At 51.0% G+C, this 13210-nt stretch overlaps 1 protein-coding gene across 2 annotated transcripts in view; it reads right to left on the bottom strand.

The window, feature by feature from the left end:
- Positions 1 to 2448: 2448 nt before the first annotated feature.
- The window catches only part of LOC114706818 (DENN domain-containing protein 2A), a 90634-nt gene continuing 79872 nt past the window's right edge, over positions 2449 to 13210 (bottom strand). For both annotated transcript variants that reach the window (XM_028889311.2, XM_037203628.1), the window contains exons 15-20: positions 9811 to 9988; positions 7860 to 7901; positions 6122 to 6239; positions 5567 to 5806; positions 4243 to 4329; positions 2449 to 3605 (exon numbers count right to left, since the gene is read on the bottom strand). In XM_028889311.2, coding sequence (XP_028745144.2) covers positions 3574 to 3605; positions 4243 to 4329; positions 5567 to 5806; positions 6122 to 6239; positions 7860 to 7901; positions 9811 to 9988 — 697 coding nt within the window. In that variant the 3' untranslated portion in view covers positions 2449 to 3573. The remainder of the gene's footprint in view (positions 3606 to 4242; positions 4330 to 5566; positions 5807 to 6121; positions 6240 to 7859; positions 7902 to 9810; positions 9989 to 13210) is intronic.

Here is a 13210-nt window from a genome sequence, read left to right as displayed (position 1 = left end):
TAATGGGTCTTTCCTTGGAACGCCAGCCCCCGAATAATGACAGGGAGACTTCTTATTAAGTATGAAAGCTTGGCCTTAGCTTAGCCTTGTTACCAACTAGCTCTTATTAACGCTTCTATTAACCCGTTTGTATTCATCTTCATTTTCGTCCTGTGGCTTGTTACCCCTCAGTACCTGACAGCTGACTTCCTCTGACGCTGGCTGGTGAATCTCTCAGGTCAGATTCTTTCCCAGAGTTCCCATCTCTGTCCGGAAGTCCCACCTGTCCTCTCCTGCCTAGCTGTTGGCCATTCAGCTCTTTATTAAACTAATCAGAAGGTGCCTTAGGCAGGTGAGTTAAAACAGAGACACATCTTTACATAATGTACAAAGAGATTATCCCAACACCCCATTTTTGTTTGTTTGTTTTTTTAAAGATATTTTATTTTGTATACAGCATGTATGACCAGAAGAGGGCACCAGATCTCATTACAGATGGTTGTGAGCCACCATGTGGTTGCTGGGAATTGAACTCAGGACCTCTGGAAGAGCAGTCGGTGCTCTTAACCTCTGAGCCATCTCTCCAGCCCTTGTTTGTTTTTTTTGAGACAAGTTCTCTTATGGGTTTGGGACTCACCTATTAGGTTGGCTGGCCACTCGAGGCCGAGGAACCTGCCTGTCTCCACTTTCCCAGTGCTGGGATTACAAATACATAAGACCTGAATTTATTTTTTTTGTTTGTTTTTGGTTTTTCAAGACAGGGTTTTTCTGTGTAATTTTGGTGCCTGTCCTCGATCTTGCTCTGTAGCCCAGGCTGGCCTCAAACTCACAGAGATCCACCTGCCTCTGCCTCCTCAGTGCTGGGATTACAGGCATGCGCCACCACCGCCCAGCTTTTTTTTTTTTTGGTTAAAGATTTATTTATTTATTATGTATACAGTGTTCTGCCTACATGTGTCCCTGAAGGCCAGAAGGTACCAGATCTCAATACAGGTGGTTGTTAGCCGCCATGTGGTTGCTGGGAATTGAACTCAGGACCTCTGGAAGAGCAGTCAGTGCTCTTAACCTCTGAGTCATCTCTTCAGCATGAATGTGTACCTTTTTTTTTTTTTTTTTTTTTTTTTTTTTTTTTTCGAGACAGGGTTTCTCTGTGTAGCTTTGCGCTTTCCTGGAGCTCACTTGGTAGCCCAGGCTGGCCTCGAACTCACAGAGATCCGCCTGGCTCTGCCTCCCGAGTGCTGGGATTAAAGGCGTGTGCCACCACTGCCCGGCGAATGTGTACCTTTTAATCGGAACTATAGGACAGTTTTGGACGGAGCCTCAGGAGGCAAGATATAAAGACTAGGGGGACTCTGGCATCATCCCCCACATCATGCATTCCAGCAGTCCTGTTTCTCAACTAAGGGCACTGTCTATATAAATCTGCCCCATGGTCAGGGGGTGCATGCCTGTGACCTTATGACCAGGAAGGTTCAGGCAGAAGGATTTTGGCAAATTCAAGGCCAGCAAGACAGTATTACTACCTGCTCCCATCAAAACCAACAAGCAGGAACACAGAGCCCACCCCAGACTGTGAGAGGTCATTGCAAAGCTACTGCTTTTTTTCCCCCCTCCAACTCTTCCTGGTCTAATCTGCTGCTTTACACGCTATGGGTAATGCTAGTTGATTTTCTTTAAACTTACAAAAGTGTGAGGGAAGGTTATTTGGACAGAGGACAGAAGAGGGCATTCATGTTCCAGTAAATTAATCAGGCTCAGCTAATGGTTATTGTTATTTGTGCACTTGATCGAACAATCTTCTCATGACCCGCATGTGTACTTCCTAGGAGTATATTTAATATATATGTAAATACACACATTAATTAAATGTTTTACTTCACTTGTATGTTTGCACGTGTGCACATGGCACGACACACCTGGAGGTCAGAGGACCCTTAGGGGAGCTGGTTCTCTTCTTCCACATGTGCGTCCTGGGGATCGAACTCAGGGGTCAGGCCTGGTGGTGCCAGGCGTTTCAATGGCCAGGCCATTTCGTTCTTCTTATCTTATGGACATGCCAACTCACCAGTCCTTTCAAGTATTCAAAAACAGCGTGTGATGTGTGAGTGTGCAGGGTGTGTGTGTGCCACAGCACACATGTGGAGGTCAAAGGGCAACTCTGGAGTCAGTCCTCTCCTTCCACCCTTATGTGGCCTGTGGAGATCGGCTTCGGGCTGCCAGGCTGAGGGGCCGTCACCCGAGAGGCCGTCACCTGAGGAGCCGTCACCCGAGGGGCCGTCACCTGAGGGGCCGCCTCGCTGGCCCGATTCTTTACTCTTTACACACGCAGAGTGTTTCCCCTTTTAATAGAAAGAACATTGAAAGAAGCCTCTTCATGCACGTGGTCTAGCACATTTCCCCAAATTTATTTTTGTTTTTGCTTAAGTCAAATACAAAAACCTTCATAAAATATTATACACTCACTAGGAATGTTGATAAAGATATTTATTTATTATTTATTTATTCATTCACTTGGAGTTCTTAAGTAAAACAGTATAATAGAAAATAAGTTAGAAGAGAATGTATATTCCAACATACTAAAAGTGATCACTCAGGGGCAATATAAAAATACACAGAATATTGCTGTCAGTAAAGTTAGCTAAACTGAGGCGCCTGTGGGAGCCCCAAGCTCAGGTTCTCACTCAGGCTCACCCCAACGCCAGCCACACACCCCGTTAATCCTGCCCCACTCCAGGCCAGGTGATCCAGAAGTAGTTACTCCCTGTGCCACCCACGGGGGGCCCAGCAGTACTGGGGGGTAGCCCGAGCCAGCCTGAGAGCTGTCCTGTGCTGCACACAGGGCTCCTGCAGACTCCCACAGTCCCCCACAGGTCAGCTGACTGTGACCTCCTCCCGTTCCTCCCTCTCAATGAGAACAACCACAGAAGCCCCTCCCATCGGCTATGAGGAATAGGTTCACAGCAGTGGTCAAAATGTCATGGTTAGGCCACAGGAAATAGACATCTCGGGACCCCAAGAACGTTTTGTTAACAATTAACAAGATTTCCTCTTTTTATGTGTCCCTAAAAGCCAGGCTGTTCGGGCAAGAACGGTTCTATGTGACTTCCTTTGAAGGAGCAAAAAACCCCCAGTCAAGAACAGTGACGTCCACAGTCTCTGCCACCAGGTGGCGTCATAGACCAGTCCGGAATAACCGGGATCGTGGGCAGCCACATCTCGGGTGACTTCTGTGGCGGCCACTCTTCCGATCTTCTCCCTCCTGGCTCGGTAGCTGTCAGCAGGCTGACCCAGAAAAGATGAGGTAGGGCAGGAGAGAGTTTTCTCAGCCCTGGCAAGACAGAAGGAAGACCCAAACACCTTTCTTCTTCTCGTTTAATGTCTAAGATATAAAGACTCCAGAACCAACCACAGTAAGAACAGCTGCATGGTGGCAGGTTCCTTCCAGGGCTATCCCGAGTTTCTGCCACCTGCCGAGTTCACAGGCCCCATCCTGGGAGGAGCTGGGGCTGGGGACTGCCTTCAGCCCACAGCCTCTCAGAACTGTTAGAAATGTGTGGTCCCAGTGCAGAGGTTTCCCTTGAGCCAAGATGAGGGTTATTTCTTGTGGAGAAACTTCATTTTATTCCCTAAAAAAGAAGGTGAGAACATCTTATTGGGGAGAGAGGGAGAGAGGGAGGGAGGGAGGGAGGGAGGGAGGGAGGGAGGGAGGGAGGGCGGGCACGGGAACGCCGGTGTCGCAGCACACACGTGTGGGGTTAAGGGAGGATCTAGAGTCCGTTCCCTCCTCCCACCTTTACATGGGATCTGGGATTGGACAGATCTGGGATCTGTCCTTGGCCTGTGGTGTCGTTAGCCGCTGAGCCTTCTTGCTGGTCACTGAACTCCTGATTTTCCTGCATCAACCCCCAAATGCTGGGGGTGCAGGTATGCAGGACTGCCAAGCCTGGACTCTCTTTTTCTCAGGAGGACCTTCCTGCTGACTAAACTGGAGTCCTGAAGCTTTGCTTCTTAACTTCCCTACCCAGGGGAGCTTGCAGGCCGGGTGGAGTCCCCCCTGTCACTCCCTGTCTGGCCCCAGGCCCGCTTCCTCTACTGGGTTCCCAGAAGACTCAGACTGTGGCAAGGATGACAGTGAGGCCACCCGAGGGCCTAGGGACAGATTGAGAGAGGCAGCCAGTCTAGTGCCAGCTTCCCGTGTCACTGAGGGTTCCTGGCTGGGGGAGACAGGAGATCTGAGGCTGCTGACAGGGATCCAGGCCTTACCCAGACCCTTGAGGAACTTATTGACTCCGCTGTGCTCTCCGCTGGGCAAGGTTTCCAGGTACTCCTGGGCTCGGACCTCAAACAGACCTGGTGACGAGAGACACCCGGGACATTTTAGATCTGCGTTGCCTTTGTGCGTCTGCACAAACCTTCCTGGCTAGAACGGGAAAGGGAAGCCTTGCTTCTGAGATGCAGCTCTGCCTATAAACGTGCTTGCAAGCATGAGGTTTCTGAGGATTTTTACTGTCCTTATAATTGCCCCCCCCACATAGCTGTCTGTGGACAGCTGTGAAGACCACTCACACATGAGATCCCATTTCACTCCTGCTATCTTGTTTTTTTGAGACAGGGTTTTTCTGTGTAGCCCTGGCTGTCCTGGATCTCATTCTGTACACGAGGCTGGTCTTGAACTTAGAAGTCTACCTGTCTCTGCCTCCCTCCCAAGTGCCGGGACTAAAGACGAGTTTCACTGCCTCCGGCTGCTGCTACCTTTCTTACCAACAGTGACTTGTAACCCCGCCTGAAATGCACCTGACAGCTCTTCTGAAGAGGGACCTAGGATGAGGCCTGTCCTCTCACATCCTCTAATCCAATCTTTATCAGAGCCTCAAGTATGGCTGCCTGTCTCTCCCGTGGAAATGGCTACAGGAGCGCAGGGCTTCGAGCTGAGTTCCTATCACCAGACAAATCCCAGGGGTGCGGCCAGCTGCTCTTCTGGAACCTTCTGGGCTCCGTGTAGCCATGCTGTAGAAGTAAGCGCCTTCCCTTCCCGGGTTTAGCTCCCATCAAACCCGCCTTTACCAGCATCCCTAGATTTTAGATGCCCAGAACGGCCAAGACAATGGACAAAATGGGCTGGGACGGTGTCTCCGTCATTTCGTGCTCCTGGCTCCCTTTCTCCCTAAAAGCATGATGGTGTCTATGCAGCCGGGGACAGGGAGAAGGAGGAGAGAAGAATTCAGAGGAGGAGGAGGGAGAAGAAAGGCTGGCGTGGACGGTAACTGAGGCAGGATGTCCAGATTCTGCAGGGCTGGCCCCAGGCCCCAGGCCCCAGCCCAGAGTCTCCTGAATCTTTACCTCTCTACAGTCTCCGGGCAGGAAGAAGGGCAGAGGGGGCTGCAGAGAAGCAGGAGGGACATGGGAAGCCTGGGAGAGGCCGAGCGGGCCACGTTCACTGCTCAGGTGTGGTGTGGAGGCAGCCCCTGTGGAGGCTGGAGTACTGTTACTGCCTGCGTCCTTGTCTACCTCTTCCTGCATGCTCTTCAGGCACCCAGAGCCCAGAGCCTCTGCCCTCACTGCCCCGGCAAGGTTTTGGTGTTCTAACCTTTGGCGTCCTGCCTGCGTAGTTCCCGCTCCTGGATGAAGCCACGGAAAGTCTGGGTCTCCATGAAGACCTCCAGGAAGCGCCGCAGGCTCTTGGAGGACACAGCTTTTCTGAAGGCTTCTCGCTGCAGGCTCCTCTCCTCGCCCGAAGTCAGGAACAAGGAGTAGTGGCCCACGGTCTCCACGAAGAACCGGACAAAGGCTTCTGACACCACCTCATTCAAGGGGCTGGACTCAGGGCCTGAGCAAAGGGAGACAAGGGTCGTAATAGTAAGCTTGGTGGGCCAGAGCCCAGGACAGCCAGTTACTGACTAAGCAACAGCTACTTTCCTCCACAGCTTCTTCCCACCCGGGACCAGCCAAGAGAAAAAGAGGGCACTTCAAGTTGGCCTGGCCCCCTTTTGGAGGTATTTTAGCATCTAGATGGAGAAAGTGGGGGAAATTCCTATAATTATCGTTGGAGTGAAATCCAAATGGAAGGCGGAACCCCAGTTTTTCTCCCCATGCCCCTACTTTCTCACTCAACCAGACAGCTGTTTCAAGTCCTGGCATTTACCATGCACGCAGTCCAGCGGGCCTCCATCCTGGTCACAGGCCAGGTCATTCCTCTGCTCCAGAATGTGTTCCAGGGCTACCTGAAGCTTCCGGGGCAGAATGGAATCCTCGTCCTCCATCTGTAAGGCAGGAGATGCAGGTGGGCACAGCTACGCCTGGCCAGCCATGTGCCAGCCTCATCTCTGGGCAGGCAGCTCGGCTCATAGTTTAAACTCTGTGTGTGTGTGTGTGTGTGTGTGTGTGTGTGTGTGTGTGTGAGAGAGAGAGAGAGAGAGAGAGAGAGAGAGAGAGAGAGAGAGAGAGAGAGAGAGAGAAGGCCTCACTGTACAGCTAGCCCTGGCTAGCCTGGGACTCACTATGTAGACCAGGCTGCCCTCAGACTCATAGAGATCCTCCTGCCTCTGCCTGAGTACTAGGATCAAAGGTATGCACCACCATGCCTGGCTTTTTAGTTTGTTTTTGTTTGTTTTCCAGACAGGGTTTCTGTGTAGCCCTGACTGTACTGGAACTCATTCTGTAGACCAGGCTGGCCTCAAACTCAAAGATCCTCCTGCCTCTGCCTCCCCAGTGCTGGGATTAAAGGCGTTGGCTATCACTGCCCAGAGCTTTTTTTGTTTTGTTTTATTAGTGAGTGAGCATGTGCGCGTGCGCATGTGTATAGGGTTCTCTTGTTTCATCATGTGGGTCCTGAGATTTGAACTTAGGCCATTAGGCTCTGGCGAGAGCCTTTTATCCACTGAGCCATCATACATAGCCTCAGCTCCTAGTTTAGTAGGAAGAGATATGCTTAGAGTCAGAAATTTGAGGTTCAAATCCCCATTCTAGCTCTTATAAACTGTGAGAGCCTCAGAGCCTTCATTTGTAAGATGGCCACCAGTCAGCATTGGCCTCATCTTAGAGATTATTATTATTATTATTATTATTATTATTATTATTTTTGAGACAGGGTTTCTCTGTGTAGTTTTGTGTCTTTCCTGGAACTCACTTGGTAGCCCAGGTTGGATTTGAACTCACAGGGATCCACCTGGCTCTGCCTCCCAAGTGCTGGGATTAAAGGTGTGCGCCACCACCACTCGGTGAGATTAAATTTTATACAGTTCTCTTGTGAAAGTGTTGGGGCTCTGTGGGTTCTTTTTTTTTTTTTCTTTTTTGTTTTGTTTTGTTTTTCGAGGCAGGGTTTCTTCATGCAGTTTTGGTGCCTGTCCTGGATCTTGCTTTGTAGCCCAGGCTGGCCTCCAACTCACAGAGATCCGCCTGGCTCTGCCTCCCGAGTGCTGGGATTACAGGCGTGTGCCACCACTGCTGCCCGGCTAAGAGTGAGATTTATTTTTTTCAGATGATGTGTGAGTGTATGTCCACGTCCATGTGTGGGTCTGTGCATGTGAGTTTGGTGCCTGAGGAGGCCAGAGCTGCTGACTCCTGTGAAGATGCTGCTGAAGGTGAGCTGCCTGACGTGGGTGCTGGGAAACAAAGTCCAGTTCTTTACAAGTCCATCTCTCCAGCCCGTGTCCCGACTAGTCATTGGTGGAGGCCCCTTGGTGCCTGTCCAGGTGGAAAGCAGTCTTGGCCAAAGCCTCCCTCTTTGCTACCTCATCCTCGGCTGGCCGTGGCCTGGGTGGCCCCAGTCCAGCTGGGCTAGCAAGTCCAGGCCCGCTAGAGAGCCTTTCCAGAGCTGGAGGTGAACCCTCTGGCAGAAGCGAAGGCATGGGAGAAGCAGGCTGAGCTGGCTTCCTACTCACCTGTCTGAGGAACCGGTCATTGATGAGATCGACCACAAGAACCTGCAGGACAGAGGAAAAGGGGTGGGTACTGTCATTAGGGCTTGGGGGGGGGAAAAGTGGAGATGGAGTTTTCTTCTTTCTCAGTACTGAAGGCAGCTGGGGATGGGGAGAATTTGTGTGTGTGTGTGTGTGTGTGTGTGTGTGTGTGTGTGTGTGTGTGTTCTGACATGGACTGAGGGGTGTCCTACACTGGTACTGAAGGCCAGGACACATGTGTCAACAGCTGGATTCTCAGCCCTGCTCTGACTGTGGCAGAGCCTCTCTCTCTCTCTCTCTCTCTTCTCTCTCTCTCTCTCTCTCTCTCTCTCTCTCTCTCTCTCTCTCTCTCAGATTTATTATGTATAGTGTTCTTTCTGCATGTATCCCTGCAGGCCAGAAGAGGGCACCAGATCTCAGTACAGGTGGTTGTGAGCCACCATGTGGTTGCTGGGAATTGAACTCAGGACCTCTGGAAGAGCAGCCAGTGCTCTTAACCTCTGAGCCATCTCTCCAGCCCATTTTTGTGTTTCTTTTTGTTTGTCTGTTTAGGGGCTACTGCGGTGGTGGGCAAAAGATGTGAGATGCCCCTACTTTCTGGAGTTCTACTTAACTCTGCCCACTCCGTGTTGGGGATTCACCCTTTTACCCCTGGGCTGTTCACTGAACCGTGCAGCCTGGGGGACACTGTCAGGCTACAGGCTCTGTGCCTTTGTTAGTTACAGTTTTGGGGAGGGAGCACCTCTCTCCTCAGTGTGGGTTGAGATGCAGGGCCACAGGGTGGTATGAACGAGATGTCTTGTGTACAAAGCTTAAGGGCACGGTTATGTGCTGTCTCTGAGAGTGGACCCTCATGCAGACCCTAGCTTAGGTGGCCGACTGTGACAGAGGAAGAACAGAGGTTGGATGGCCTGCCTGGTCACAGCTGGAAACAGGCTCTGCCATGTTGAGAGACCCTCATAAACTCCTTGCCTTCACACATCGAAAGGACCAGCATCCCCAGTCCTGGGATAATGGAGGGCAGATGGACCAACATCCTCACCAAATTCAAAGCTGAGCAGAATTTGGTGGCTGCTGGAGTCCCCTATACATAGGGCAGGCCAGAAACTATTTAGAGGAGGGGACCGAATAACCGCAGAGGTACCCCATAGCATTTCCTGCCTTGCACACTGATCTATAAAATCCTGGGTGGTATTACAACTATATTGTGGTTTTATTTTGCGTGTCCTGTTATGTAGCCCAGGCGGACTTCAAACTTGAGGTCCTCCTGCCTCGGCTGGTAAGTGCTGGGGCACATGGCTGTGACCAGCACACCTAGCTTTGTGGACATATTTTCCCTTTCTTTAATTCTAGCCTTCATTAGTTATTATTATGTTTCTTGTACTGGAGGTTGGACCCAGGGGCTCCTGCATGGTAGACGGCTACTCTACGACAGAAGACGACTTCCCTGTGGCCTCCGATCCTTCCCTTTCTTCCTTTATTGTTGCGTGCGTGCGTGCGTGCGTGCATGTGTGCGTGCGTGTGTGTGCATGTGTCACATCATACACGTGGAAGTCAGAGCCCACCTTCAGGAGTCAGTGTTCTCTTTCCAACACGTACCTCCGAGGGGACTGAACTCAGTTATCAGGCTGGGTACTGAACCATCTTGCCAGCCACACCCCGTGTCTTTTCAATGACATAACTGAGTCCCTGCCTTCTCTGTCATCATTTCAAGCACACATTCCAGTTACTGCTTCCTCTGATCAGTGTGGGGAGACAGGAGGATGGGGCAGACGGCTATGTCTGATGTCAGGCCTTCTACAGGCCACTTCACTTAGAAGGGAAAATGGCGCTTACAGTTACCAAGGGGTTGACTGATGGGAGAGTCTGGGAAGGACCTGTCACAGAGAAAGCCCTGGCATCTTCCCACGTCTGCCCGGGACCCGGGGCTCACCTCTTCCAGTGGCAGCTCCCTGAGCAGAGACAGCGAGCTGGAGAGCAGCCCGATGAGGAAGGGTGTGGGTGAGCACACTATGTCAATCATGGCCGGTGGTAACACTGGGATGTAGGTGTGCTGCCAGCTGAAGGGGTAGATGAGGGCCACCATCGCGTGGCAGCACGTGGACAGTGTGCTGCAGGGGGAACACAGAGAGAAAAGGCCAGCTCAGTGTGGCTAATGGCGGGGCTTCCACAGTGGGGGCCAGAGAGAAGGCTGGGATCCATCCAGTTCTCAAATGACCACAGACAAACACACCTACAAGTGTTCAGCTTCCCTAACCATCAGAGGCAGCGGAACTACACTAAGATTCCCTCTTACCCCCGTCAGAACGGCAGTCATCAGCAAACAATGGCAAAGCACCTGCCCACAAGATGAGCTTGTTCCAGAACCCATGGTGAGGGGAGCCAACAGGTCCCGAGAGCTTTCCTCTGATGACCATATGTGCAATGCACATGTATGTTAATACACACATAAAACAATAAACAAAAAATTGTTAAAAACAAAAACAAAAAACAAAGCCCAAATCACAGCCGGGTGTAGTGGCACATAGCTTTAATCTCAGCACTCAGGATAAGAGTGGCTCTCTGTGGGTTCGAGGCCAGCCTTGGTCTTCATGGTGAGTTCCAGGACAGCCAGGAACACATGGAGATACCCTGTGTCAAAAAAAACAAAACAAAACAAAACAAACAAAACCCAAAATAACACATGCTGTAAGAATCTGGACAAAGGGAACTGTTTTTACACTGTTGGCAGAAAAGTCACCTGCTATACAAGTCAGCATGAGGTTTCTCAAAAGGCTAACAATACTGCCACCACATGACCAGCTCGTCCACTCCCACGCACGGACCCAAAGGACTCCAAAGCAACATTTCACAGAGACCTTTGCACTTGGATGTCTACGGAGCACTGTTCACAAGAGCTAGCTGAAGAGTTAACCTCTGTCCAAAACAAGGAGACTGTGGTATATACACAATGGAGGCCTACAAAGCTTTTTATTTTTTGGATTTAAAATTTTATTTCTGGAGCAGATCCCCTGGAACTGGAGTTATGGACACTTGTAAGCCACCATAGGGTGCTGGGAACTGAACTTGGGTCCCCTGTAAGAGCAAAAAGTACTCTTAATTACTGAAATTAAGACTCTCCGGCCCCTTTAATTTTTTTTTTCCAGCCATATAGAACAAAGTTGTATTTTTTTTAGGAAAATGGATGCAACTGGAGGTAATCATATTAAAGAAGTGAGCCAATAACAGAAAGACAAATATGTTTTGCTTGTGGTTTCTAGATTTTATGTAGACACATAAAAATCATGCATGTATGTATGTATGACATGAAAGTAGAAAAAAAACCGGGCGGTGGTGGCGCACGCCTTTAATCCCAGCACTCGGGAGGCAGAGCCAGGCGGATCTCTGTGAGTTCAAGGACAGCCTGGGCTACCAAGTGAGTTCCAGGAAAGGCGCAAAGCTACACAGAGAAACCCTGTCTCGAAAAACAAAAAAAAAGAGAGTGCAGGGATTAGAGGTATGCACCCCCATACCCAGCTGTTTAAGCGCTTCTGTCTCCAGGGAAGTTTTAGAGTCCCATGATTTAGATCTGAAAACAATCCTGGCGACAGCATCCACATTCACTTTTAGGAACAGGGTCTTGCTAGGCTACGCAGCTGAGACTGACCGTAAACTGGAGCCCCTCCTGGGTCACCTTCCAGAGTTCTAGGGTGACACACCTGGTTTGGGGTTTAACCTGCTTTGGAATTTTGTAGCTAAAGACACTGAGCCCTGCGGAAGTTTCAACTCCAGGGCAGCCATGGATCAGGAGTCCAGGAAGGCAAGCGAGTGGGGGGTCAAGGAGCGGGGCCTAGGGGTACTAGGCGGGCGGGGAGAGGAAGGAGACTCAGAGAGACAGGCCCAGGGGAGGGTGGCCTGTGTGCTTTCCCGTCATTGCCACAGGAGAAGAAAGGTACTTGTCCTTCTCCCCAATTCAGGAAAAAGACCAACTGTCCTTTCCTGAACTCATCCTCAGAAGAGCGTGCTCTCTCCCTGCTGCCCCAGCCCTTGTGACGCCTGTAAGGCCCGCTGGGCCAGCAGGGACTTCTGGGAGGCGTGGACTTGAGCTGCACTGACTGCAAACCAAGGCGGGGAGGGGAGGACCGAGGTTAGGGAAAATCACCATCCACACCGACTGATGCACAGCGCAGACGAAGAGGGTTACAGAAAGAAGGCTGAAATCCACTCTGAATTAGAATGTTCTGAGCTAAAAGACAACTGTATCCAATTTCTTTCTTCCTCGTAGTGCCGGGGCCTGAACCCAGGGCCTCATGCATGCTACATCCCAGCCCTGTATCCAGTTCTGACGAGGATGCAATGGGGTAACCTGCTGGCCACATAGGTAAGGACTGCCACTCACCACCATTTCTTTTTCTTTTTTTCTTTTTTCTTTCTTTCTTTTTTTTTTTTTGTTTTTTCGAGACAGGGTTTCTCTGTGTAGCTTTGCGCCTTTCCTGGGACTCACTTGGTAGCCCAGGCTGGCCTGGAGCTCTGCCTCCCAAGTGCTGGGATTAAAGGCGTGCGCCACCACCGCCCGGCTCACCACCATTTCTTGAAAGGAGCGTTCAGGATCTTCTTTGCTTAATGGTGAGAGCTGAAGGGACAGCGGCCCCTGGAGCACGTGGCTCTGGCAGGTCTGGCTCTTCTCCCCCATTCCCTCTGCCTGGCTAAGATCCTTAGACTACATTCCCAGAGCTAGCCTCCAAGGTCTGCTCCCCTCCCCTTCTCCCTCCATCTCCTCCTGTCTTTGTCTCTTATTCCCTGCCCTCTGTCCCTCTGGAGCAAATAAATCTCCTTTGTGCTGAGAACTTGGTCTGGGGGTCCTGAGCAGCTACTTTTCCTACAAGAGCCGTCATCACAGCTGAGGACCAAACATTCCCACACCTGGTTATCAGTTACACCTAGTTAGCGGGACAGGAGGGAGGGGGCACGGGGCACCCAGACGACAGGAAGCTATCAGATACCTCACGCCTCTTGCTCTAGCCCAGTCACTACTTTAAAAAATTCTGCTCTGGGCAACATGGAAAGGAACGTTGGATTCTGTCAATACAGCGGGAGTGGCCGCTCCTTCTCTAACCTAAGTGGCAGAGAAGACATGAAGAATGTGTTTCCTAATTACTGCAGTAAGTGCTGATGGAATTTTGTGTGCATGGGCGGGGCAGAGGGTGGGTGCTGCAAGGAAAAGGGGGGACCCTTGGAGTGAGCCCGGGGCAGAGTCTGAGCAGGCGCCTCACTGAGCACTGGCTGTTGCCGAAGAGGCCGCATTTGTGAAGGATGGCCAAGGAGAACCCTCTCACAGCTGGCTCCCATTACTG

This window comes from Peromyscus leucopus, chromosome 3, assembly GCF_004664715.2.
Source record: "Peromyscus leucopus breed LL Stock chromosome 3, UCI_PerLeu_2.1, whole genome shotgun sequence".
Lineage (NCBI taxonomy): Eukaryota > Metazoa > Chordata > Mammalia > Rodentia > Cricetidae > Peromyscus > Peromyscus leucopus.
Note: the sequence above shows the minus strand (reverse complement) of the source record. Positions and strands in the feature narration are given on the sequence as shown.